At 37.9% G+C, this 26,871-nt stretch overlaps 1 protein-coding gene across 6 annotated transcripts in view; it reads right to left on the reverse strand.

Annotated features, from left to right (window-relative positions):
• CNTNAP4 (contactin associated protein family member 4) overlaps positions 1 to 26,871 on the reverse strand; it is a 260,224-nt gene that overhangs the window by 163,661 nt on the left and 69,692 nt on the right. For 5 of the 6 annotated variants that reach the window (XM_061174471.1, XM_061174474.1, XM_061174475.1 and 2 more), the window contains exon 3: positions 20,411 to 20,604. In XM_061174471.1, the coding sequence (XP_061030454.1) occupies positions 20,411 to 20,604 (194 nt within the window). The remainder of the gene's footprint in view (positions 1 to 20,410; positions 20,605 to 26,871) is intronic. The other variant, XM_061174472.1, reaches the window with a different exon arrangement.

The following is a 26,871-nucleotide window of genomic DNA, read 5'->3' on the forward strand; positions in this document are numbered from 1 at the left end:
GGTAAGAGTTTCTGTTAATTTCATTCTTTTTCTGGGTATGTGAACTTCCCCTAGGATGCCTTCCATAGTCACTTCCAAAACTCATGAGCCCTTTGCATTCTTTTCTCCTATTTCCCATGTCTTTCTGTGAACTGGAATGATTTGTTAAGGACCAGAAAGTAGGGCTGATTTAATTAGATCCTGTAATAGCCAAGGAACGATGCAGAGTGAAAGGCATCTGTGATGACTAATTTCATGTGTTAACTGGGCTAAGGGATGCCCAGATAACTGGTAAAACATTATCTCTGGGTGTGTCTGTGAGGGAGCTTCCAAAAGAGATTAGCATATCCCGTGAAATCCAAATTAGCACTTTGGAACCAAAAGTGAATTTTGCTCACTTTTCCCAAATGCTACATGTCCATGGAGTCAGTAAGTTTTTTTACAGATCTTCTGTCAATTCCATATGATTTTTCTTTCTTCCTCATGAAAATAAGCCAGCAAAAGGAAAAAAAAGAAAACTCATTTCTCCTCCTTTAAGAATATCAGCTGGTTACAGCAAATTCTGGCCCTCTCAGCTCGGGTCCTCTCCCAAATTAAAGGTCATTTCCTCATCCTCATTGCAAACTTCTCAGCAACTCTCTGCTTCAATACCCTTTGGATGACCTATAAAACATCCTGGACTTAAATGACCTTCACGTGCTCCTTTTTAACACATCCCTGCCCATATCTTGGTCCTTAATCATTTCCTGTGATTGCGCCATCTTTGAAATTGTAAATGCTTATAATTCTACTCTTTGATCCCAGACGACTAGACCTTCTAGCTCTCTCAATTCCATTCTCCCACTCTTATTTACTTTTCAGCCTCAAAAACTCCACTGTTCCTTTGACACCTTCCATCTCTGTGACAGTTAATTTTACGTGTCAACTCGACTAGGTCACAGTACCCAGACATTTGGTCAAATATTTTTCTAGATGTTTCTATGAAGGTATTTTAAAGATGAGATTAACATTTAAAGCAGTAGAGTTTCTAATAAAGCAGATTACGCTCCCTAACGTGGGTAGGCCTCATCCAATCAGTTGAAGGCCTTCGGAGAAAAAAGACTGACCTTCCTAGAAGAAGGGAATTCTGCTAGCACACTGCTTAAGACTCGAACTGTAACTCTCCTATGTGTCTCCAGCCTGCCAGCCTACCTTGCAGATTTTGGACTCGCCAAACCTCCACAATCACATCAGCCAATTCCTTAAAATAAATCTATTGTTCAACATCCTATTGGTTCCATTTCTCTGGAGAACCCTGACTAACATAGTCTTCCATCAGCACCCCCGCCCCCGACTTCACTTCCTCCCCTACATGGTGCTAACTCTATGACACTTTCCTTCTTCTATGCTCTTGCCAGCCCAAATGTGTCCTTGTCCTAGACAAGTCCTCCCATCACAGTATCCCCATAGATTCCAACACTGGGTCAGACTAAGAAACTACACCCTCTGCTCCTGCATGTGGCCAGCTGCCCACAGCTGGAGAAAACCAAACAACAGTGCACACAGGCACCCTGCGTGTGGTCTCCAGCCTACGCTGGGCTCTCAGTGCAACATCGAGATTCTTTTCCTAGTTGGCACCATTCTCACTTCTCTTTGTTCTCAGTAAACACAGGAACTTTCTGCCCCTTGAGAGACCTTCTACGGACTGAAGTTCAAACCCATCTTTATTTTTTTTCTTCTTCTTTTATAAGAAGATATGTCTCTCTTCAAAACCAACTGGGATCTGGATCCCCTTGCTCCACCCACTACCTCTGGAATCACCCGTTCACGTTCAACCTCTGGACCTCCATGGGCTCCCACTCAAGTTCTAACCAAGCTCAAGTCTCTCCACTAACAAGTCCTCTATTTGTCTCTGCATCACTTATACTGTCTCTTTACCATCGTCCCACTTCCTTTCTCCACACAGCCAAACTACTGGGAATAATATTTGCCATTTCCTCTTCCCTCGTTCTTACCATGGTTCCCTTCCAAAAACCACTGCATTCAGTCAGGCATTTACTTTCACCTCATAGCTGAATTGCTGATAACCTCAGATCTATTGCTAATTTTGCATGAGTTTTTTTTTTTTTTAATCACATGGTACTTTTATTTATTTTTTTTTTAAAGTCTTAGATACTTAATCCTTTGCAGTTAAGCAGGTATTTCATTTTTGCCTCTAGGGAAAGAGACAAAATTCCAAAGCTGCCACTGAAGATTTCAGCCCTTCTAGCCCTTATGTAGTTGTGTGCTGAGTACTAAAATGCTGACTATTGAACTCTTTAGAATGGCGTCATTGTCAGCAGATCGAAAATCCACACTATTCTTCACCTGATTCTTTGCCAAGTTCATAAAGGTGTTTATATTTTTTTAAAAACCTTTGGCATGAGTTTTTAATTTTTTTTTTTTTTTTTGCATTTAATTCTGCAAAGGTTCCTTCCTCCCTCACACAAATTCTTTAAGGCGTGTATTATTGCTATGCCCAATTTGCAGACGAGGTAAAAGCAACTTGTCCAAAATCACACAGCTTGTAAGAGATGGTGCCTGTATCTGAAGGCATGCAATGTGGTAACAGACATGACTTTTTCAACTGCCCTCCATAGCCTGCCATCTCTTCCTTCTTTTGCATGCTATAGCTCTGGTACTTTGAACTGGACCTGATTTGACATCCCAACTATTCAAGTCACTCTGGGTTCAGACTAGAGAAATAGAACCATGGTTTCCAGAAAGCCAACCTAAGCATGGGTACAGAAATTGAGACAGTGTGCTGATGGCGTTTGCTACTTTTGCCCCAGATTATCAGATCCAGTCATATTTATTCTGTTTCCAATCCAGAGCCTGGGGATGGTGAGTTTCAATGGAGGAGAGGAGAGGAGAGATGATTCACAGGGACCTTCCAGGGAGTAAAGTAAGGAGACAGCCATGTTCTATGGTGTGGTCCAATGTGAAAAGTTGTATAGATGCCCATGTTGCGGAAGACTCCAGTACAAAAAGCCCTATGCAATGTTCTAAGCAGACTGTAAATAGAAGTAAACAGAAGGAATATATTTCACGAATATACAGACCTGTTGTAATCACACAAAACGTAGTTCCTTGCGAAAACATCTTTTAAAAAATTGTGCTACAGTCAAGTGTATACAGCTCAGACGAACTAAACACTCAAAGGCTAAGAATTTAAAAGTACAAACCAAAAAAGTGAGAGGAGCCCATATGGAAATTCAATGTTTGTGTGGTCATGTATCCAAAGAGTTTGATTTTATGGAAAAAAAAAAAAAAGAGAGAGAGAGAGATTGAACAGACCAATTTCTTTCTAATTTAGAGCCGTTTTTGTATTTACCTGTCATCTTTGACATGCAAATTTTTTAAGAAAGCATAAATATCACTGTGAGCTTCATTAATTCATGTATTTATTCTAATCTAAGGATCAAAAATCTATTTCCAAAGTGACATATTGAAAAAAGGTTTTTTTACCTTTAAATTTCAGAGTGCAAAAAATGGAACTGCCATTACCATAATAGCTTTGTAGCTCTTGGGACAATTTTCTGCAACTTTTCCACAAACTTGCTAAAATAAATACAAGTGTTTTTTCCTGAAACTTATATTCCCCACTCACCCCCAGCTCATGATGACTCTGACATATTGTAATAAAGCCATTGCTCCCTGAGGATCTCTCTTTTCACTGCTCCAGCAATTTTTCTCTTCTCTCTCTCTCTCTCATTGGAAAAGAACCCTATTACTGAGCACTTAAAATGTTCAAGGCTCCAAAAGGAAGACAACCTTTCAGTATGAGAGATTAATAATAACAATAAGAAGCACAGAAGGGAATATAGGAGTTCAAAGCCAAATAAAATTTTCATTTGCAGAATACCAATCAAATATGATTTCTTTTGAACTGCATTTCTCTGATTTATAGACACAGCTCTGCAGAATATTTCCGAGTATTTTTGCTTCCTGTTTTCCTCCTTTTTTTTAAAAAAAATTTATTCATTTATTTATTTGCCTGAGTTGGGTCTTTGTTGCTGTGCGGGCTTTCTCTAGTTGAGGCGAGTGGGGGCTACTCTTTCTTGTGGTGCGCTGGCTTTCTCATTGCGGTGGCTTCTCTTGTTGTGGAGCATGGGCTCTAGGCATGCGGGCCTCAGTAGTTGAGGCTCACAGGCTCTAGGGCGCAGGCTCAGTAGTTGTGGCGCACGAGCTTGGTTGCACCGCGGCATGTGGGATCTTCCCGGAGCAAGGCTTGAACCCGTGTCCCCTGCATTGGCAGGCGGATTCTTAACCGCTGCGCCACCAGGGAAGCCCCTGTTTTCCTCCTTTTATCCTCACAGCTACTTCTGGACAAATGCCCTAACACTTTTCTAAAGCACGGCTCTTCTAAATCAAGGATTATTCTTTATGAACATTCTGAAAGGAGTAAGATGTAGGTAACATCTGGAAAAATGGAAAAAACCAAACGGTTCAAGTCCTGGTTCTTATGGCTAGGAGTTCTTCTTTTACATACTTATACAAAATATCAGATGGATGCCCTCATCTCAGTACACAGACAGACCTCTGTATTGTAAACCAGTAGACACATCACCAGTTTACTGTATTTTGGATTTGAAATAAGTAATCACAAAAGTGTTTCCTTTTACTATTACGTTTTTATTAACATCTATTCTAAACCACATTAGCAAAAAAGTATGGTGGTCCTATCTCCAGTCATGTTTACTATCTCCTTGGAATATCTCCTACCTCCTAGGAATTCAGTACACATAGTATGCATTTTAGCCGGTAGCATTTGGGTGTTTCTGTCAAGCATAAAATTTGGAACAAAGGAAAACATGTAAGTAGAGTGAAGGAGAATGAAAAATATATGAATGAGTTTGAAATTCAGTTGATTAAGGTTATACAAACCACGCAAAGTACTCCAGAAACGTTTCTTGGAAATAACACTATGGAGGATGTCATTGGAAGTAAGACTCTAGAGATGAGTTGGTGACTATTGGAGAAGTGATGGGGCAGGCTGGACTACAAAGTAAGTGACTGAAAGGCCCTAAGTTGGAAGGCATGAAGCATGCCTCAGATAAATGAAGAGCATGACCCAGAAGAGAAGTCTGAAAATACAAGAAACCTTGGTGAATGTCCCAAGAGCGGCAATTAAGTGTCTGAAATTGGAGCTGTGGGACATGAGGAAGCTGCCAGTGAAATGTGCCAGATCTGGAGTTGGGTGGGGCCGTCAGGTCTGCCAGCCAAGCAGAAACATTTCAGTAAGATAGCAGCGTGCTGTTTCCGTACAGCAAATGCGTGTAACAGCCCCATCCCAGAGGCAAAAACAAATGTGTATTAATCCAGATACACTCTTGTACCTGGTCCTCTGCAGTGAGCCCTGGACTCATCTGCAAAATGCCTGATGAGAAATAGAGCAATGCTACCTTTCCCACATAGAAAGCAAAACGATCCCCTGAACTACAATACATATTCTGATAAACAACAAAGGACTGATTAATAATTTATTATTTTTGTTCTCCTGCCTTAGAGTAGATGATGTGTAAAAAATGACACTAAACCAATGATTTAATCTACACCATGAATTCCTTTCCTTCAGTATATTTTGAAATACTGTTCTTTCCTAGCTTTGTATATTCATCAATATTGGCAGGAGGAAAAAGAGCTAAATGTAAAAACATTATAAATCTGGCTCTAGTTAACATGAACTTAGGTGGGAACTTACTATCTTAAATCTCAATTCCTTCAGTTTCAGAGTATTATTGATTCACTTTCTTTATGGGTTGATGGAGAAGCATGCAATTTCACTACTGAAAGGAATGAGTGATCACTCAGTAAGGATCAATACCTCAGTCTGTAAGAAAAAGAAGTTCATAGAGGTGAGTTTCCTTAGGATCATACCTTCTGAGGGCTGTGCTGGTCGTGTGCTTGTTTCACTTAGAACCATGTATCACTGTCTCCCTGCTCTGTTCTGAGACACAGGGCGGGCTGAGTGACGGAGGCTGAGAGTCCCAGGCCCCTGTGTTAGCAAGCTTCCTGCTGGGCACCAGAGAGAGCTTGACAGGTGAGGGGAAGGGAGGAGCCAGGATATTCCTCTCTGCTCTTGCTCTGCCGCAGGCAGCTTCTTGGTAGCAGCTGAGCCTCTTACAAGGCTCCTGCTCCCCCCATGGACACGCCCTGCTTCCAGAATCCTCTACTGGGCAGCCTCGCCACGATTCTAGCACTATCTGGCCAATGTCAGCCACAAGCTCTGCAAACACCACCTTCTCACTGTCCCTCCACTCTTAGAGTTACAGCATCTGCTTGCTGTTGCTAGGCTCTGAGTTGCTCACCACATCACACGTGATTTGCTTTGATCTGCTTTTCCATCACCTGTAACCGATTTCCCAGAATGACTTTGCAGTTTCAGATGCCTGGAGTAATTTCTGACTCTCTGACTGAGTACTGACTCACAAACCAATTTAGTATCAGCACTATGGTGGTTTTCTATTCTATGATCAAAGATTAGATGTCATGCTGCACATATAAGTGCCACCCAACCATTATATAAATATAAATGTATATTTAAACTACTAAAAGAAATATTAAAATAATATATGATGCTCTATATTGATAACTCCCATAGGCTCGATACTATCAATAAATGTTACAAGATAATGTCATATAAGTGGGAAATATCCATCATCTGTTTTTCTTAAAAATTCAATAATTAGATCATTTCCTACCCATTCCTCTCTGTTATCCTTTGTTTCTTTCACTCCCAGATTACTTTATCCCTTTTGAAACCTCATATAAATCCAATCTTTACCTGTGTTTTTAATAAATAAATATATATTCCACCCACCGTCCCCATCTCTTTCTCTTCACTCCTTAAGATTCATTCTTTAGTATCAAATGACACTTCAATTCAAAATTTTACATTGGTTTTGGAATTCACACCAGAAATGGCCAGTGTATTTTTACATCATCTGTCTCTGATGGCCATACAGTATTCCACTGGGCAGAGGTACTATAATTTACTTAAGCAGGTGACCTATTGCTGGTGGATTGGATTGATATTACTTTACTACTATAGACAATGTTGCAACGAAGATTCTTGCATCCTTTTCTTCTGCACAGTGCAAGTAAACTTGCAGGATAAATCCCTGGTTTGAGTTGGTTTTTGGTGTAGGTTATATATTTGGATAGATTTAAAGCATTAGCCAACATTGTTTTGGATTCCCTTCCTTCAACACACTAAAACATTCATTACCTTCTAAAGAGTTTGTATCTATTTATTCTCCCATCAACAGAGTTTGGGAGTGCCTCTTTCCCCATGCCTCAGGGCAATGTTTCTCATGCCTTTAATCAGTTGAGTTCTCCTTCCAAATGTTGATTTCACACACATGATACTTGAACATATAGCGTAGAGGATACTTAAACCAGATTACTGGGGGTCAAAACCTTGCCCCATCCAGGTGTGTGGCCTTGGGAAAATAATCTCATCATCCCTCAGTTTTCTTATACACACTCTAGGTGTTATCATAGTACCTAAGTCACTGGATTGTGAAAATTAATTGAATATATATATATATTAGTATAAATCAATATATAATGCATGTAGAATAGTGGAATAGTGCCTGGCATATACTAAGTATTTAATAAGTATTCATTCTTCTTGTTTTTAAAATGCTTCTTTTAAAAATTCACTTTTAGTTTATTCTTGTGTTAAACAGTAGTATCCATAATATACCATGGACTTGATGTAACAATTTAAAAAATTTTAAGAAAAGTCATTACATTAAATGCATAACTATTAAAATTAAAGAAGATATTATTTTGTTATATACCACAATTTGGAAAATAATGTCTTAAATAATGCTGTAGTTCCAAAATTCCCATTTCTTTCACTCTTTTAGGAAGTGTTGCATTTCTTCAATATTAAATTAGGTTGAAGACACTTTTACGTATTTATATATCATGTTTTCCTTTCTATGAACTACCTGTTTATATTTTGCCTACTTTTTAAAAAAACAAAGCCTTGGTTTTGTTTTGTTTTTTTTAATTAGTTAATTTATTTATTTATCTGTTTTTGGTTGTGTTGGGTCTTCGTTGCTGCACGCAGGCTTCCCCTAGTTGCAGCGAGCAGGTACTACTCTTTGTTGCGGTGCGTGGGCTTCACTGCAGTGGCTTCTCTTGTTGCGGAGCACGGACTCTAGGCACACAGGCTTCGGTAGTTGTAGCACACAGACTCAGTAGTTGTGGCTCATGGGCTCTAGAGTGCAGGCTCAGTAGTTGCAACGCACAGGCTTAGCTGCTCCGCGGCACGTGGGATCTTCCCTGACGAGGGCTCAAACCCATGTCCCCTGCATTGGCAGGCAGATTCTTAACCACTGCACCACCAGGGAAGTCCCCTAAAGCTTTGTTTTTTGTTACTAATTTTAAAGAATGTTTTGTACCTGTGCTAATAGAATTTTTCGGTGATGATGGATATGTTTTCTATCTGCACTGTCTAATATAGTAACCATTGGCTTAATATAGCTACTGAGCACTTAAAATGTGGCTAGTATAACTGAAAAACTTTACTTTTAATTTATTTCATTTTAATTAATTTAAATTTAAATAGCCCTATATAGTTAGTGGCTACCATACTGGACAGCATAGCCTTAAATATTAAGGAAATTGGATCTTTCCCATTAGGACAGAGTTAACATCTGGCTTATAGCTTGTTTTTTTTAATTTTTTTTTTTTTTTATTGAAGCATAGTTGATTTACAGTGTTGTGCCCCAATCTCTGCTGTACAGCAAAGTGACTCAGTTATACACATACGGACATTCTTTTTTTCATATTCTTTTCCATTATGGTTTATCACAGGATACTGAATATAGTTCCCTGTGCTATACAGTAGGACCTTGTTGTTTACCCATCCTATATATACTAGTTTATATTTGCTAATCCCACACTCCCAGTCCTTCCTTCCCCAACCCCAGCTTTTTTTTTTCTTAACCTAGCCTTGATCTTTAGTCAAATCCTTCTTGCAACACATACTCAAGAAATGTATAGGAGCACACTGGATCTAAGATGAATCAGCATCCTGCTGATTATGTTTTGTATTAAACTAAGAGTATGTACTTGATTGTCCAGTTTGCTTATTGAGTAATCTGATGGTTCCCATACTTTGCAGCAAACTGGAATAACAGGATACTCTTTTTTAAATCCCAATAACTGGGTTCCCACCCCCATATATTATTTAATTGGTATGAATGCTGCCTGGGCATCAGAATTCAAATGGGCAGTAAAATTTGGGAACCACAGGCATAACTTGTAATCAGTGAGTAACCTGGGAATGATGAGATGCAGATGCACCAGAGAATGGGGCTGACACGTATCTCTGAGGAGTTACATCATTAGCAAGGTATAAGAAGTGAAGTGAAGTGAAGTGAAGTGCCCCTGGAGCTGATGGCTGTCCTGGTCTGTGGTGGTCCCACCCACTCAGTCTCCTCCATTGTGACCATGTTTATCCCAGTTCAAGTCGTTGGGATACTTAGAACCTGTTCAGCATAACTGAGCACCCATTACGCTGTTGCTTGTCCTTGATCCTTTTGGAAGCCTAAGTAAACTTGTAGGTGAATGAAGTCCATTCAATCATAGGCAGTCTGAATATCAATCTTAACCCAAGACCACTGCTGCTAATAATCAAAGTGGGAATTGCCATCATTTAAGCTAGAAATATTTTCCAAAAATTTATACTTTTTCTTTTAATGTTGTTTATACTCTTTTTTTTTCATGCAGCTTTGAACATATTATCCAATTTTTCACCTTTTCCCCTGTGGCATCTGGGTTTGGCTCTCTTGCTTAGAAAGACACACCCTTCCAATATTATATGTGTATCTATACGTTGTCCTGTGAGTTCTTTTAATACCTTTGTTTGTGTGTCTGTATTGTTTTTAAATATTCAATTAATCAAGAATCTATTTTGATATAAAAATGTTATTATTTATTTTTCTAGAAGCTATAGCTTACCAAGTTCCATAATGACTAATTTACATTCCCACACATATTTTCAATGCTCTATCATAGGAAAATCCCTAAATGTACTTGGATTTGCTAATGGATGTTCTATTTTGTTCTTCCACTATGTTTTAATGTGCATGTATAAACATGTTTTAATTAACACAGATTTGTAAAATTTTCCTAATATGTAGATTCTCCTGACTACTGTTATTTTTGCTAACAGCTATTTTATCATATTCACTATTTATATATGAAATTCAGAATGATTTCACTTTTTTGAGTTATTTTAGGTAGAATGAATAGCTTCATAATATTGTTTTCTATTTCAAATAGATATGTCCTCACATTTAATCATCTTCTTTTATGTCCTTTAGTAATATTCTAAATATTATTTTCATATATCTCTTATAATTCCTTTAAGCTTTTTCCTTGATATTTATTAATTTTTGGCTCTATTATAAGTGGACTATATATTTCTTTTATATTGTCTACCTAGTTATTTATATGTAGGAAGATAAATTACTGGTTTTAAAAATTAATTTTATTGTTAGGCACATAATTTATTTAATTACCTTTTTAAAAATAGTATGATGATTCACTTAGATTTTTAAGGAATTATTGTATCAATGCCAAATCTTACCTCCTTTCTAGCTTTATATATTTTTCTAGCCTCTGATCTGACTGAATTATGTTTGATAAGTTTGAAAATTAAAAATGTAAAATAGGAAAGAGAGACTCATGCATCAGTTTTTTAGAAGACCTAACTGACTGAGTCTTGAAGAGCAATAAAGAAACATTTCAGACTTAATTGATATTTATAGGACATTCCAGCCAAAAATAACAGAATACACTTTCTTCTCAAGTGCACATGGAACATTCTCCAGGATAGATCATATCTTGGGTCAGAAATCAAGCCTTGGTAAATTGAAGAAAATTGAAATCGTATCAAGTATCTTTTCTGACCACAATGCTATGAGACTAGATATCAATTACAGGAAAAAAATACAAACACGTGGAGGCTAAACAGTACAGGTAAAAAATACAAACACATGGAGGCTAAACAATATGCTACTAAAAAAACAAGATATCACTGAAGAAATCAAAGAGGAAATCAAAAAATACCTAGAAACAAATGACAATGAAAACATGACAAGCCAAAACTTAAGGGATGCAGCAAAAGCAGTTTTAAGAGGGAAGTTTATAGCAATACAATCCTACCTCAAGAAAAAAAAAAAACTCAAATAAACAACCTAAGCTTACACCTAAAGCAATCAGAGAAAGAAGAACAACAACAACAAAAAGTAAGCAGAGGGAAAGAAATCATAAAGATCAGATCAGAAATAAATGAAAAAGAAATGAAGGAAACAATACCAAAGATCAGGGCTTCCCTGGTGGCGCAGTGGTTGAGAATCTGCCTGCCAATGCAGGGGACACGGGTTCGAGCCCTGGTCTGGGAAGATGTCACATGCCGTGGAGCAGCTAAGCCTGTGTGCCACAATTACTGAGCCTGCGCAACAAGAGAGGCCACGATAGTGAGAGGCCCACGCACCGCGATGAAGAGTGGCCCCCGCTTGCCGCAACTAGAGAAAGCCCTCGCACAGAAACGAAGACCCAACACAAGCCATAAATAAATAAACAAATAAATAAAAATTAAAAAAAAAATCAATAAAACTAAAAGCTGGTTCTTTGAGAAGATAAACAAAATTGATAAGCCATTAGCCAGACTCATCAGGAAAAAAAGGAAGAAGACTCAAATCAACAGAATTAGAAATGAAAAAGGAGAAGTAACAATGGACACTGCAGAAATAAAAGGATCAAGAGAGACTACTACAAGCAACTATATGCCAATAAAATGGACAACCTGGAAGAAATGGACAAATTCTTAGAAAAGTACAACCTTCCAAGACTGAACCAGGAAGAAATAGAAAATATAAACAGACCAATCACAAGCACTGAAATTGAAACTGTAACTAAAAATCTTCCAACAAACAAAAGCCCAGGACCAGATGGCTTCACAGGTGAATTCTATCAAACATTTAGCAAAGAGTTAAAACCCATCCTCCTCAAACTCTTCCAAAATATAGCAGAGGGAGGCACACTCCCAAACTCACTCTATGAGGCCACCATCACCCTGATACCAAAACCAGACAAAGATGTCACAAAAAAAGAAAACTACAAGCCAGTATCACTGATGAACATACATGCAAAAATCCTCAACAAAATACTAGCAAACAGAATACAACAGCACATTAAAAGGATCATACACCATGATCAAGTGGGGTTTATCCCAGGAATGCAAGGATTCTTGAATATACACAGATCAATCAATGTGATACACCATATTAACAAACTGAAGGATAAAAACCAAATGATAATCTCAATAGATGCAGAAAAAGCTTTCGACAAAATTCACCACCCATTTATGATAAAAAAAACTCTTCAGAAAGTGGGCATAGAGGGAACCTAACTCAACATAATAAAGGCCATATATGACAAACCCACAGCCAGCATCATTCTCAATGGTGAAAAACTGAAACCATTTCCTCTAAGATCAGGAACAAGACAAGGGTGCCCACTCTCACCACTATTATTCAACACAGTTTTGGAAGTTTTAGGCATGGCAATCAGAGAAGAAAAAGAAATAAAAGGAATACAAATGGGAAAAGAAGTAAAACTGTCACTGTTTGCAGATGACATGATACTATACATAGAGAATCCTAAAGATGCTACCAGAAAACTACTAGAGCTCATGAGTGAATTTGGTAAAGTAGCAGGATACAAAATTAATGCACAGAAATCTCTTGCATTCCTATACACCAACAATGAAAAATCTGAAAGTGAAATTAAGGAAGCACTCCCATTAACAATTGCAACAAAAATAAAATACCTAGGAACAAACCTAAGGAGACAAAAGACCTGTATGCAGAAAACTATAAGGCACTGATGAAAGAAATTAAAGATGATACAAACAGATGGAGAGATATACCATGTTCTTGGGTTGGAAGAATCAACATTGTGAAAATGACTCTACTACCCAAAGCAATCTACAGATTCAATGCAATCCCTATCAAACTACCACTGGCATTTTTCACAGAACTAGAATAAAAAATTTCACAATTTGTATGGAAACACAAAAGACCCCGAATAGCCAAAGTAATCTTGAGAACGAAAAATGGAGCTGGAGGAATCAGGCTCCCTGACTTCAGACTATACTACAAAGCTACCGTAATCAAGACAGTATGGTACTGGCACAAAAACAGAAATATAGATCAATGGAACAGGAAAGAAAGCCCAGAGATAAACCCACACACATATGGTCACCTTATCTTTGATAAAGGAGGCAAGAATAAACATTGGAGAAAAGACAGCCTCTTCAACAAGTGGTGCTGGGAAAACTGGACAGGTACATGTAAAAGTATGAAATTGGAACACTCCCTAACACCATACACAAAACTAAACTCAAAATGGATTAAAGACCTAAATGTAAGGCCAGACACCATCAAACTCTTAGAGGAAAACATAGGCAGAACACTCTATGACATAAATCACAGCAAGATCCTTTTTGAGCCACCTCCTAGAGAAATGGAAATAAAAACAAAAATAAACAAATGGGACCTAAAGAAACTTAAAAGCTTTTGCACAGCAAAGGAAACCATAAACAAGACCAAAAGACAACACTCAGAATGGAATAAAATATTTGCAAATGAAGCAACTGACAAAGGATTAATCTCCAAAATTTACAAGCAGCTCATGCAGCTCAATAACAAAAAAACAAACAACCCAATCCAAAACTGGGCAGAAGACCTAAATAGACATTTCTCCAAAGAAGATATACAGATTGCCAACAAACACATGAAAGAATGCTCAACATCATTAATCATTAGAGAAATGCAAATCAAAACTACAATGAGATATCATCTCACACCGGTCAGAATGTCCATCATCAAAAAATCTACAAACAATAAATGCTGGAGAGGGTGTGGAGAAAAGGGAACCCTCTTGCACTGTTGGTGGGAATGTAAACTGACACAGCCACTGTGGAGAACAGTATGGAGGTTCCTTAAAAAACTACAGATAGAACTACCATACGACCCAGCAATCCCACTACTGGGCATATACCCTGAGAAAACCATAATTCAGAAAGAGTCATGTACCAAAATGTTCATTGCAGCTCTACTTACAATAGCCAGGACATGGAAGCAACCTAAGTGTCCATCAACAGATGAATGGATAAAGAAGATGTGGCACATATATACAATGGCATATTACTCAGTCATTAAAAGAAACGAAATTGAGTTATTTGTAGTGAGGTGGATGGACCTAGAGTGTGTCATACAGAGTGAAGTAAGTCAGAAAGAGAAAAACAAATACCATATGCTAACACATATACATGGTTCTAAAAAAAAAAAATGGTTCTGATGAACCTAGGGGCAGGACAGGAATAAAGACGCAGACGGAGAGAATGGACTTGAAGACACGGGGAGGGGGGAAGGGGAAGCTGGGACGAAGTGAGAGAGTAGCATTGACATATTATATACACTACCAAATGTAAAATAGATAGCTAGTGGGAAGCAGCCGCATAGCACAGAGAGATCAGCTTGGTGCTTTGTGACCACCTAGAGGGCTGGGATAGGGAGGGTGGGAGGGAGGCTCAAGAGGGAGGGGATATGGGGATATACGTATGCATATAGTTGATTCACTTTGTTATACAGCAGAAACACAACACTGTAAAGCAATTATACTCCAATAAAGATGTACAAAAGAAAAAAAAGAAACATTTCAAAAGGACAGAATTGCTTCCCAGAGAGAGGATCTCCATATGTAGCTTCTTGGGACTGGGGAATGAGAAAAGTTAGAAGCAGACATCTACAACACTGCATCACAGCAAGAAAGGAGAAAAGAGGGTGATGTTTGGTCACTGAACTGTCACATGGTAGAATGTGAGATACAAGTTTTAAAGTGTTTTTAAAACATGCCATCCTCTGGTTGATGATTTGAGAATAATCTGGATGTGAGTGTGCACTCTGAAGAGGGCACCAAATCAAATCTCCTGCTAACTCTAATCACTCTCTTCAAATTATTTTTATTTTGCTGGCTGAGGGACAGATCAATTGGAAGAATGTGAAGCAACATTACCATTTATCTTCTATCACTGTATATATGTTTCCACAGCTCACAGGAGTTCATATATATTTTTGTATATTACATATTGATGTAAAGTTCCAATATACATGTGCCCGAGAAGTTTATGAGAAGGGACTGACATAACACGTTACAGAATGAGCACAGATGCGAGGAGGTGAAATAAACCATGCTGCCTGATAGAGAAGGCGCCTAGCAAACCGTTCTGATTCATGATTGATGTCACATTAAAAACCCCAATGCAGCCACCTTTAACCATGCACTCCTAGGTTAATCATTTTCAAAAGGGTGGAGAACTTACAGTTAAATAGAAACGTAAACAGGAGATTCCCTGAGGATAAAGACTAACAAAATAGACTTTCAATAAAAACATCTTTTTGGCATTCAAGTAGAGGCAGTGTTGAAAGGCTGAAGCAGCTTAAGGCACTCTCCAGGCATTTGCCCAAGTACTGAGCCAAGAATTGCAAAGTATGATGCTTGATGACTTGACATGTTGACATACACAGCATCAGCACTGTTACACTTTATATCACCACACATGACTTTTGAAGGCTTAGAATACTAGAATAACATAGTAGAAAGGTCAACATAGGGAAAGGTCTAGGAAGGTGCGCCTCACAAGGCGAGGAGTCCACCAGTCTTACCACACACCTCCCACTTGTATTTCTGCCTCCTTGGGTTTCCTATTAAATGCCCTCAGTCACTTACTTATTTGACTGGAGATAAATACATGTTAAAATCTTTGCAGGTGGTGTTTCTGCCCTGTCTGGCGTATGGAGTTGACAACTCAATCATTCACAGTGATAATAATGCCGTGAATATTTTGTGACAGGTGATGCTTATGTCTAATTGACTATACTTGTCATAGGGGCTCCGTGTCTTTCACCAGCCAAACCCAGAACCACGACACTCAACACTTCTAATTAAAAAATAGTTATACTAACTTTAGAAATATGCTAATATGAAATTATGGGTTTTTTGTTTGAAAAATCAGATACAATTGAAATCCAGAGGGAAGAGATATGGGGATATATGTATATGTATAGCTGATTCACTTTGTTATACAGCAGAAACTAACACACCATTGTAAAGCAATTATACTCCAATAAAGATGTTTAAAAAAAATAGCACCTGACACATTAAAAAAAAAAGTAAACTATTGTGCATAACAATCATATTTACTTAAATAATTCATAAAATTAGTACCATACCATTCCTTGCCCTTATAGTCTGCAGTGTGAAAGAAGCTTGAGCATATATCAGAGAGAATTTGTATAGTTCGGCTGTAAAGTTCCTGCACATGTTGATTTGCTTAAAATAATTTCTAAGATGTTCGTTTCATGAAGTTTCAGCAATTGTTCTTAGATGAGTGAAAATTATACCTTACATTTCCTTTTCCAATCATTTACAATAAACTGGCTGAAAAGTCTTTTGATCATGGATGTTGAGAGAATTTATTTTGTCTTCAATTTGAGAGGAACAATTTCAGTAGCTTGCATTTCTAAGTTTTTGTAAAATATTTATATGCTATCCAGTAGAGTACTTTGTATAAATTACATTTGTGAGCACTGGACTATAAATTTTATTCCAAAGAATAATTTTTTAAAATATTATATATCTCTCAAGTTTACAGTTCTATTAAATATATGCATGGCCACATAGACAACAAAACATTTTGCCTTTCTTTTTATTTATAAAAAGCAGCAGGGCATTTGATTAATTCTTTCAGGTATATAGAAGTCACTGTTCTCTCTAGTGCTTGAAGAGGGATAAATAAAGGGAGAATGAGGAATCCTCAGACAGCATTTCCATCCATATTGATGGGTTTTATTTTATTTGTCTCTAAACTTGTAACAACTGCCTTTTCTTCCTGTTTCCATCACATACTCGTATAATGCCTTAGGTGTTTCCTAACTCTCTTTCACAGATTTATTTGTATCATCTGGAGCAGACTGTGAAGCTCTGACAGAAAACTGGCAAGTTTTGTACAATTTGGATACATCCCATAATATCTAGAAAAACTGGGCAAAAAAAAAAAAAAGTTAAGAAACACATTCGTAAATGTGACAAAGGGTTAAATTCTTTACTATGAACATCAATTAAAAATTGTTCTTTGACTAAAAAAAAAAAAACCAAAAAACAAATTAAAGTGATCTGTGTTATACCAGGTGAAAATGTCAAGAGCCAGGGCACAGTTCGCCGTGTTTCGTTTTTCCTGCGTTGGCAATTACAGATTCACAGAGAGGGAGCTTCCCTCAGAGTGGGACCTGAGTAACTGTGGGGTAAAAATAGAACTATTAGCCTATTTGGGATGAACAGGTAGCACGAGTGTGTGTGTGTGTGTGTGTGTGTGTGTGTGTGTGTGTCTACATATATCAACAAAGTTTGAAACTTTCAGGCTGTTTTACCTACACCATAACCTTACCCGTTTTATGTGTGGCCATGGCACGAGCTGCACCAAGTCTCAATTCTGATCTTGACATTCATCTACTTTCTTTACCATTATCAAAATTATAGTCCGGTCCTTACCAAACTTGATAGTCCATTCTGACCACAGTCTCACTGGTTACTACATGGGAAACCATATCTCTGGATAATGCCAATGTCCATTCTTTTGTTCACACTGTTCCAGCTTCATGGAATTGCTTCCTTAATCCTTCCATAATCTAAGTTTTAATGCTTTTTTCAACACCCGTGTAAGCCCTGCTTTTTTTGACAAATTCATTCTACAGTGATCTCCATATTCTGTCAATTTCCAAAGCTCTAGGAGTCTGTACCACACATTTGCACGCTCCTCTCACTCACTCTTTGGTTTGTTCTGATGTGTTTTATCTTTTCAACAACATTAACATGAGCTCTTTTTTTTTCAACATCTTTATTGGAGTATAATTGCTTTACAATGGTGTGTTAGTTTCTGCTTTATAACAAAGTGAATCAGTTATACATATACATATATCCCCATATCTCCTCCCTCTTGTGTCTCCCTCCCTCCCACCCTCCCTATCCCACCCTTCTAGGTGGTCACAAAGCACCGAGCTGATCTCCCTGTGCTATGAGGCTGCTTCCCACTAGCTATCTATTTTACGTTTGGTAGTGTATACATGTCCATGCCACTCTCTCACTTTGAGCTCTTTTAATACAGAATTTCATACAAAGTTAGGAACAGATTAGGAGATCAATGTATTCAAATCTATTCATTGATTGATTGATTTTTTTTTCACTAATTTACTCAACAAGTGATGTGCCACACTGGGTGTTGAGTGCTGGAAATGCAAAGATGAGAAAGATAAACCTTTTCCCATGAAAAAGTTCAAAATGTATAGGGGAGAGAGAAATGTAGCCTTCTAACTCTAAAGTACATTAATCTGGTACAATATAAATGTACTAAAAGGAGGAGCTGATGGGTGGAGGAAGGGGTCACTTTTAGTTGTGTGAGCATAAAAGTATCCTACAAGAAAGTGCATTTCATTTACTGGTTCATTCACTCTTTCCCTCATTCATTCATTCATTCAACAAACATTTAGTAATTGCCGGCAACATGCCAGGTACTGTTAAGACTGGGGATACTGGGATGACAGGTTGGAAGGTAGAGCCTCTATTTCCAGGGTGCTCACACTCCAGAGGGGAAAACAGTCAGTAAACCAACAAATGATAGCACAGTCTAAAAAACAATGTTACCTAGCCAGGTAATTGTGATCGATGCCGTCTGTCTTTACATTGATTGGTTTGGACTAGTTAAGGATATCATTCACGTCACTATTGCACCCTGAGCACCTCACCTTTAATAAGTAAGTGAAAAAGGCAAATAGCACTATCTAGGTTTGGTTTTCCTCAAGCTTGATCCATGAAAAACAATTAATTGTCATGGTTAAGATTAAAAATTTTTTTAAAATATCAAAAACATACATCTTACTTACCACAGCTAAATATTAGCACGAATTAGCCACCATTTATCTAGTTTAAAATCCAATGCTTATTTTGAAAAAAAGAGTAAAAGATAATCCAAACACCTAGTTAAAATAAATACCTCATTAAGCTTTCATTGCTATTGGTTCATAATTACTGTTTATTTTATCCCTACTTTGAATGGTTTGCATGGAACTAATTCAACCATAATATCCAATTTTTCTCGCTCTTATACAGAACTTCAACTTGCTTTGGATTTTAATGCAGGTTTTCTTAAAAATGCTTATAGAAAACTTCTTCCAGCCTGACTGTTGTCCTTGCTTGAGAAAGAGCAGGGCTACATCTTCTCAATTCAATTTACATCAATAAACATGCACTGGATGACCACCAAGTACTTTAGAGATAGAAAGGTGAGTAAATCACAGCCCATTTCTTCAACGACTGTATAATGTATAACGGAGTTCTAGGAAGTTTCAAAAGAGAGGCCATTGACTGATCAAAGAAAATTATCATTATGTGCCCAGATAGGCCTCCAAATTATCTGTGTGCTAAGAATGATGCTTCATTAAGTTACTCATTTTCTCTGGTTCCAGCAGCTCAGTCAGAGGAAAATTAAAAACCAAAAAAAAACACAGTTCTTTGATTGCAGTATGTTGTCCCTGGCCCACATAAGATCCAAACCAATACTTTTCTACACTAAAAAAAGAAGTCCTTTCTTCACCACCAAGCAAACTTCCTTTAGCTTCCCTCTTCCATTGGGTGTTTATATACCATCAGTCAACTACAAATACCACCCACTTTATTACAAACGGCCTCCTTGTCAGTCTCCCTTACAGGAGCTGTGCCCTGGCCACAAAACACAGCATCTTACACACTTGAAAAAACTAGAGAATGGTTTATATATAAATCATATATGTGTGTGTGTATATAAAATACATATATAAATATTCCAAATATTATACATAAAAACCTCCATATACTAGAGAGAGATTAATTCATAAATCTCAGTCATCAGAAGAAATAAAAGCAGTAAATTCTTTTCAACAAACTTAAACAAAGACAATGCAAAACTACTATGTTATTGAACAAAACTTAAAATTTGTTTTTATATAGGTTTAGTTTCTTTCTTTAACTTCCACACTATTTAGTGCACTAATGAGATTTTTTTTTTCAATTTCTGAGGACTCTGTGAAATAAGTTTACCTTTAGTATTTTCATAAATTAAACCATAAAATGTATTAGAAAATGAATAGTAATACAGTTTCTCTTGAAAAATGTTTTCTAAGTAATTCTGAAGATTCTGTTTCTAAACTTAAAGAGATTCATAAACAGCATGTAGGGATGACTCTACTTCTCTCTCTGAGAGGCTACGTATTCTGTTAAAGAAACATACCCAGATACTGTCCTCTTGTCGATACTGTTTCCAGTTCCTGCCACTGTCACTGAACATTAGGAGGTAGCTGGTCACCCAGTTGGAGCTCCCATATCCCCCTTGGGTGGCCACAGCGGTGATCTCCATTCTCTCTCCAAGGTCAATCTGCAACCACTGGTATTTGTTTGACACAAGTGGAGACCAGCCACCGGCTCCTTTTGTGAAAAGAGAGAAAGGAGAAATGAGCAAAGAATTCGTTAAAAATCTGTTAGTGAACTAGCAATCCTAGTAAGACTGTTCCTCTAAGGAACTTAGGAAAGTCAAATTTCCAAAATACGAAACTTTCCATAATGCTAGAAAAATATAGAGAAACAAGAATGTAATGTAAATGGATGGAGCCTATGTTAATTATGTTCATTTCTAGGCGTTTCAACCATCTGACACTGGGAGAGTTAACTGAATGAGGTTAAACTCATTGAATGTTTAAACCACTTAATTTGACAGGCAGACATCCACGTCAACACTTGGAACTGGCATGTTTACTGCCCACATGCATGACTGTGTAATGATTTGGCCTTACACCCCTTTGCCCAGAACTTGATTTACCTTCACACTATGGTGGAACTAGAAGACTACCTTTGATGTCTCATCATGTTTAGCCTCCTCAGAGAAAGAAGTACAGCATTAAGCCCGGGAATACAAAGATGGCCAAGGGATAGTTCCTGCCTTCACCGTGTTTACGTTCTTACGGGAGGAAAAGACATTGAAAAGCATATTTGAAACACAACATGAAAAGTGTTAATGGTGAGGCAGGTGCAGGGAATAATAACACAGTAAATAATGGAGAGCTCTATCCAGTGATAACTGGCTTGCAACAGCGTGTGAGAGACCATTAAATTTTCAGCAATTTTGCAAGATGATTGTTAAAGATAGCCATCTTTGCAATTGGCCATGGTGGGAGTATTTAAACCACGAAAATTGGCCAACTCTGCAAATCAGTACCCACTCCCACCCCAGCCAGTTTACCAACACATCACTAGTTGTATCCTATCTGGGAAGTGGGGTGGTGGGTGAGAGGATAGCAGATGGGAGAGCCATGGTAAATTGTGTTTGAGCACTCAGAAGTGAAAAATAAAAGTCTGTTGTATATTCAAGGAAATACGGATAGAACAGAATTTATTGTGTTTTGTTTTATCCAAATGCACACCAGAAAATTATAGGCGTGATTACCTACTGTATGTCTTGTTAAGACGTTTCATTCTTCCAGTTTACTATAATAGTGCTTTATTTGAGGAATTTATTTAAGTAATACTGACACTGCTGACCATGTAAGTATTATGTAGTCACTGTAAAAAACATGAAATAGGGTTTATCCCATTCTTGAATCCATAATTATCTACTATTCAATATATATTAAAATGCAGTATCTGTTACATAACGTACCATGTAAGAATATTAGTACATGTTTTCTTTTCCCCATTCTTTTGCCATCCACCTTGAGGCTCTGATAATAAGTTCTGACATTTCAGGTAGAGATTACCATAAATTTATATACAGTTTTTATTCAAGCATTATTCTTGACACCCATGCCCTGTTTTATAAACCTTGAGTCAGGCACTAATACAAAGAGATGCCCAATTTTGCTATTACGGTAAGGCACATACCTTTGTGAGACCCAAAGGGACATATCTGTATTAACAATGGCTTTAATAAGATTTAAAAACCCTTCTGATGGCAGATACAACACAGTGACACTCTGAGAGATAAAAAGCAGAACTCTGTGTTACTTACAGTTTCAAAGAAGAGAAGACTGCCAGGAAGGGCCGTAGAGGGAAATGCCACCACAGAAAGGGTGGCAAGTTGAAGCCGTAGAGAGCAGCTTACGTATGGCAAGCGGGGTGGGGTTAGCTAAGTTTTGTGAGCTCCAGGGAAGAGGGGCTGTGTCCTGGGGTCTGGACCTGGCTCCAGGATGATCACAGTTGATGCACAGTGGCCACAGAGGGTGTGAGCGCAATAAAAGAAGGGGTTGGGTTTGGACATAATCAGCTGCTCAAGAAGGGGACTGACCAGCTTCTAGTCAGGGCCTCAAACTGAGTTAAGACAGCATTTTTTTTAAGTATTATATTCTAACAGTCTCCTTCCTTGACAGTATCACACTAACTCCTGATTGTATTCGGGTATGAGTCCCGAGATTACTTACTACATTGTCTTTAGAACTATATAATTTTTTTTCAAATTTCCTTCTTTCTTGGAGGGAATCATTGTTCAAAAGTGTCTTCCACTTTGTACATCGAAAGTACAATGCTCTCCTTATTGATCCAAAATATTGATACATTGTGCAATTTTTATTGGTGTGTTTTTACTTTTCATTTTCTCTGTATTTGCCCCTGAAGAACCTGTGGTTTTGGCTAGTAACCTGGATGAGTGGAGTTCTCTTGGTCACCAATACCATCTACCATGTTTAGGTTAGAGTGAAAAATTCTTGTATTTTAAGTAAGAGGGCTTGTTGGGCAGACATGGGCCCTGGCTGCATTTTGGGTGTCCTGGGGTCATTGACTTAGCATGGCTTTGCTGTCCACAAAGGGCGCTGCTCATGCAGCCTGTCTGCAGAGCAACAAGAGGCACAGTGCTCTTAACTAGGACACAGCAGTGTCCCCCATATTGTTATGATATATAAATGGGAATCAGCAGTTCCCAATGGATGTAGAAAAGATAGTAGCAATAAGGGTTGGGGAATCTCAGGATTTGGCTACCTGACAGTAGGGTCAACCTTCCTCTCTAGAGTTAACAATAGACCATGTCTTTGAAGTATGGGTACATGATGGGAGTGGTGAATGGGTAAAAACTTCCCTCTACTGTCCTATCTAATTTTACAATTCTGCCTTAGGGCCTATCAAAAGTTTGGAAGTTGAAAGTCTTCCAGGGTCTGATGTTCACCAAGCATCCTTGGTCCATCTGCAGCATAGTTGCGTATGTGTTACAACTGCCTATCTCTCTGCATTTTTATCATTTTTTGCACAGAAAAGTTGGAAAAGAATGAATGAAGTGCCCCCAGCCAGCCATCATCTTTACCTGGAATTTCTACGTTTGGAATTTTATCTACATCACCTTACACCTTTGAGAAAATACTGAGTTATTTTGTTTCCTGCTCTTTCTAGTTAATTTTAATGGTCTAAAGTCAGTAATGAAGATACATTTTTAATACAGAATTGCATAATGTTTCTGTGGCACTTTGACATTCCTTTATAGATCATTATTTAAAACATGAACACAAGAGAGAAGCACAGTGGAAAAAAAAAAAGAATCAGCGTGAGTCTAGTGAGTTAAAATTGGATCATCAATTCTCATCAGGAGCAAGAGGAACCTCTCACTGACCGCTCCCTCTTCCCAGCATCACTCACCATTACAGCTGCACTAACCAACTTGAAACATCCGCAATTAATTGCCCTTGAACATTTCAATTTCTCACCTGTGGCGAAAAGGTACTACTGATATGCTAAATCAAGTGATACCATTAACGAGGTACACCAATAAAGTAATGGAAATTCAGATGCTCCTAGGCTTTACCAAGTAATTTCAGCAAGCTAAGTCAGCCATAGGGAATCCAGAGATTCCTACAGGGTTTTAAACTGTGTGGCTCTGTAGACACACATGGTATAAGTGTGTGATGGAGTGTTATGATTGTTCTAATTTTAAGACAAATGTTGAATAGTAATATAGAAAATGCAAATATACAGATATAGATAAATAGACATGGATATAGAACTCAGCACACTTTGGTAGTGCCAGCCTATGATGACATGTAGGGACAATAGTGACATGAAATGAAAATGCAGCTGCAGCTGAGGTTAAGCTACCCCAAGCGTAGGGTCACCGCCAAACCACCTAGCCTTCTGGAGCCATCCTATTGTCATAGTATTTACTTTTTGAATGGAGAAAATGATGGCTAACTCCAGCAAGTTGTTAACCCTGAATTACTATAAAATAAAATATAGTGAACTTTTAAAATTTACTAACTAAAACTTTCAGCTGGTAGTCAAGTATTATTTGTCCTTAATGATGCTTTTAATATGCCGATAGAGTCAACATCATGGTAGACCAATGTGAGACCAATGACCATCTTTCCATAACCCCATCTATTCCATGGTTACTGACACTTAATCCACAAGACAGAGTCTTATCCCTCCATTTCTTTTCTTCCCCATATCGCAGACCTCCTTCCCCTATTCCACCCTCCTTTTTCTCCTGCCTTGGCCTCATTACTGAGACTTGGCATAATAAAATGTCACAAATTTATTCAAACAGAAACATTTCTTGCATCTTCATATCACAGCCTGAAAACTCACACTTAAAAGCCCTCTACCCACTGATGAGACTTTTACACTAAGCATTGTAGTACTGTTATGAGATTTAAATTTAAAAAGCATAATAAGTGCCTATTGATTTCTCTCACAGACAGCAAGCACGTGAGTATACGGTAGTTGTTACTTTTTGAATTATAAAACAATTATTATTGCTATCGACTCCAAAGAGTTACCGTCACAGTAAAGTTGAGCTTTGGAAAAATTTAGTTACTGAATGATTACAAAACACAGCATCTCTTGTATCTGTTGCCTACTACTTTTAAACATCAGCTTCCTCAGGAACTGGCTTCTGTAACACATGTTGCTGTGAACTGTCAGGAAAAAAAAAGCAAACTAAAATTTATCCGGTGCCTATTGTATGCTAAGTACTCTACTAGAAATTTTATGTACCATATTAAACTTAATTATTAAAATTATCTTGTGAGATGAAATATATTTTAACATCTCTTCTTTTCAAAGGAAACTTTTAAAAAAGAGATTCACAGAAGCTAAGTAAATTTTCCCAAATTTTTAGTATAGATGAGAAATTATTTTTTAATGATTTTAATCTGTTAGGATCTCATTTAAGAAATTGCCTCCTTTTTCATTCTTTAACCTTGAAATAATTATACAACTACCATTGCCCCAGAGTGGTATATTTTATCCCAAGAATAAATTCAAATAATAGATTGTGTTATTTAAATACAAATAGGTAGCTGGCTGAATTACGTTTAAAACCCTTATATCCTTTCTAGTAGGTAGCACGAATATTTAGTTCTGGACATGGAGGCACATCTTACAATTTCATGGAAGTGAAAGAAAAATTGAAGAGAAAAATACTCTTGGTTGGAGCTTTAAAATATAGAAAAGAATCACTTCTATCCCCTACTAATATTAAAAATGGCATGACTGCCACTGCTGATGGTCATCAGTGAAGGTGATGTGTCACAGAGTTTGTCAACTTTGCAAAGGTTGGAACACACGAAAGGGCAAGCCATATTTCTCAAGATGTAAAGCATAGAAGGACACGGGTGTTCAAGGACACAAAACACAAGTGAACACAGTTCAATGACAGTCCTAGCCATCATTATGGCATCTACATTTCTAGAAAATAACTGGCTTAATTAAAATTGTCCTAGGGAAGTTTCCCTCTAAGATAATTACACTTTTTCACATGTGATTTCATCTAGATTTCCCCACAATTGTAAGTTTGCCTGGATCACTTTGATCTTGACATTGAATTACAATAATGTAAAAGGAAGAGAAAAAAACATTGTGCCAGTATTTGTCTGTCTCCCTTAAATGGTTCGCAGAGTCCCGGGGCCACCATTTACAACCTTATCAAGCTTTGTATTTGTACCAGTGTAGTTCTTTTTGCTGGAAGGCAACATGACTCTATCGATGCTCTGTGCCTGGCTAGTCTTGCCTCATGTACACTCCTGAATCTTGGCGTTGCTGCCCCTGGTCACAGTGATTATTACAGGTACAGGCAGGTCAGCTGAGCCGAGCCAGCAGGGCAATTCCAGGATTTCGTTGAGACTATTAGAGAAAGACCCTCTTTTCTGCTGTGAACGCTGAAAGGATGGGAATTAGGCATCGAGCTATAGGAGCAATTGTTGTGGAAAATCTGAGTGAAGCAGCAAAGACCCAAGCAGAACTGAGAGATGAGGTGAGACCCAGTTCTGATAGCACAGTCAGGATCCCTGAGTCCAACTGGGCCCGCAGGGCATCCCTGCGCTTTCCAGGCACGTGAGCCACTGGCCAGCCCCTTCCCCTTGTGCTGAACCCACTCAGGCCACTGCATCAGCAGTTCTCCATTCTCTCCTTCATTATTTTTTTCTCCTTAATGGATCATACCCATTAATGTACATGCATGCTGTTATTTTTCCCCCTTTAAAAGAAAAAAAAAAAAGCTTCTCTTGACTCCACTCTATTTCTCCTGCTTTTTATATTAAGGTAGTATGTTAATTCAAATAAGATGTCCATGCACACTCTTTCCGATGTTTGTCATTTCATTCTATCTCAGGCCAATTCCAATTAGACTGTCAGCCCACGCCACTCAATGAAAACTGCTCTTGTCAAGGTTACCAAAGAACTGCATGTTACTAAATCGAATGGTCAGATTTCAGTCTTCCTACC

The sequence above is a fragment of the Eubalaena glacialis genome, chromosome 18 (genome assembly GCF_028564815.1).
Source record: "Eubalaena glacialis isolate mEubGla1 chromosome 18, mEubGla1.1.hap2.+ XY, whole genome shotgun sequence".
Taxonomy (NCBI): domain Eukaryota; kingdom Metazoa; phylum Chordata; class Mammalia; order Artiodactyla; family Balaenidae; genus Eubalaena; species Eubalaena glacialis.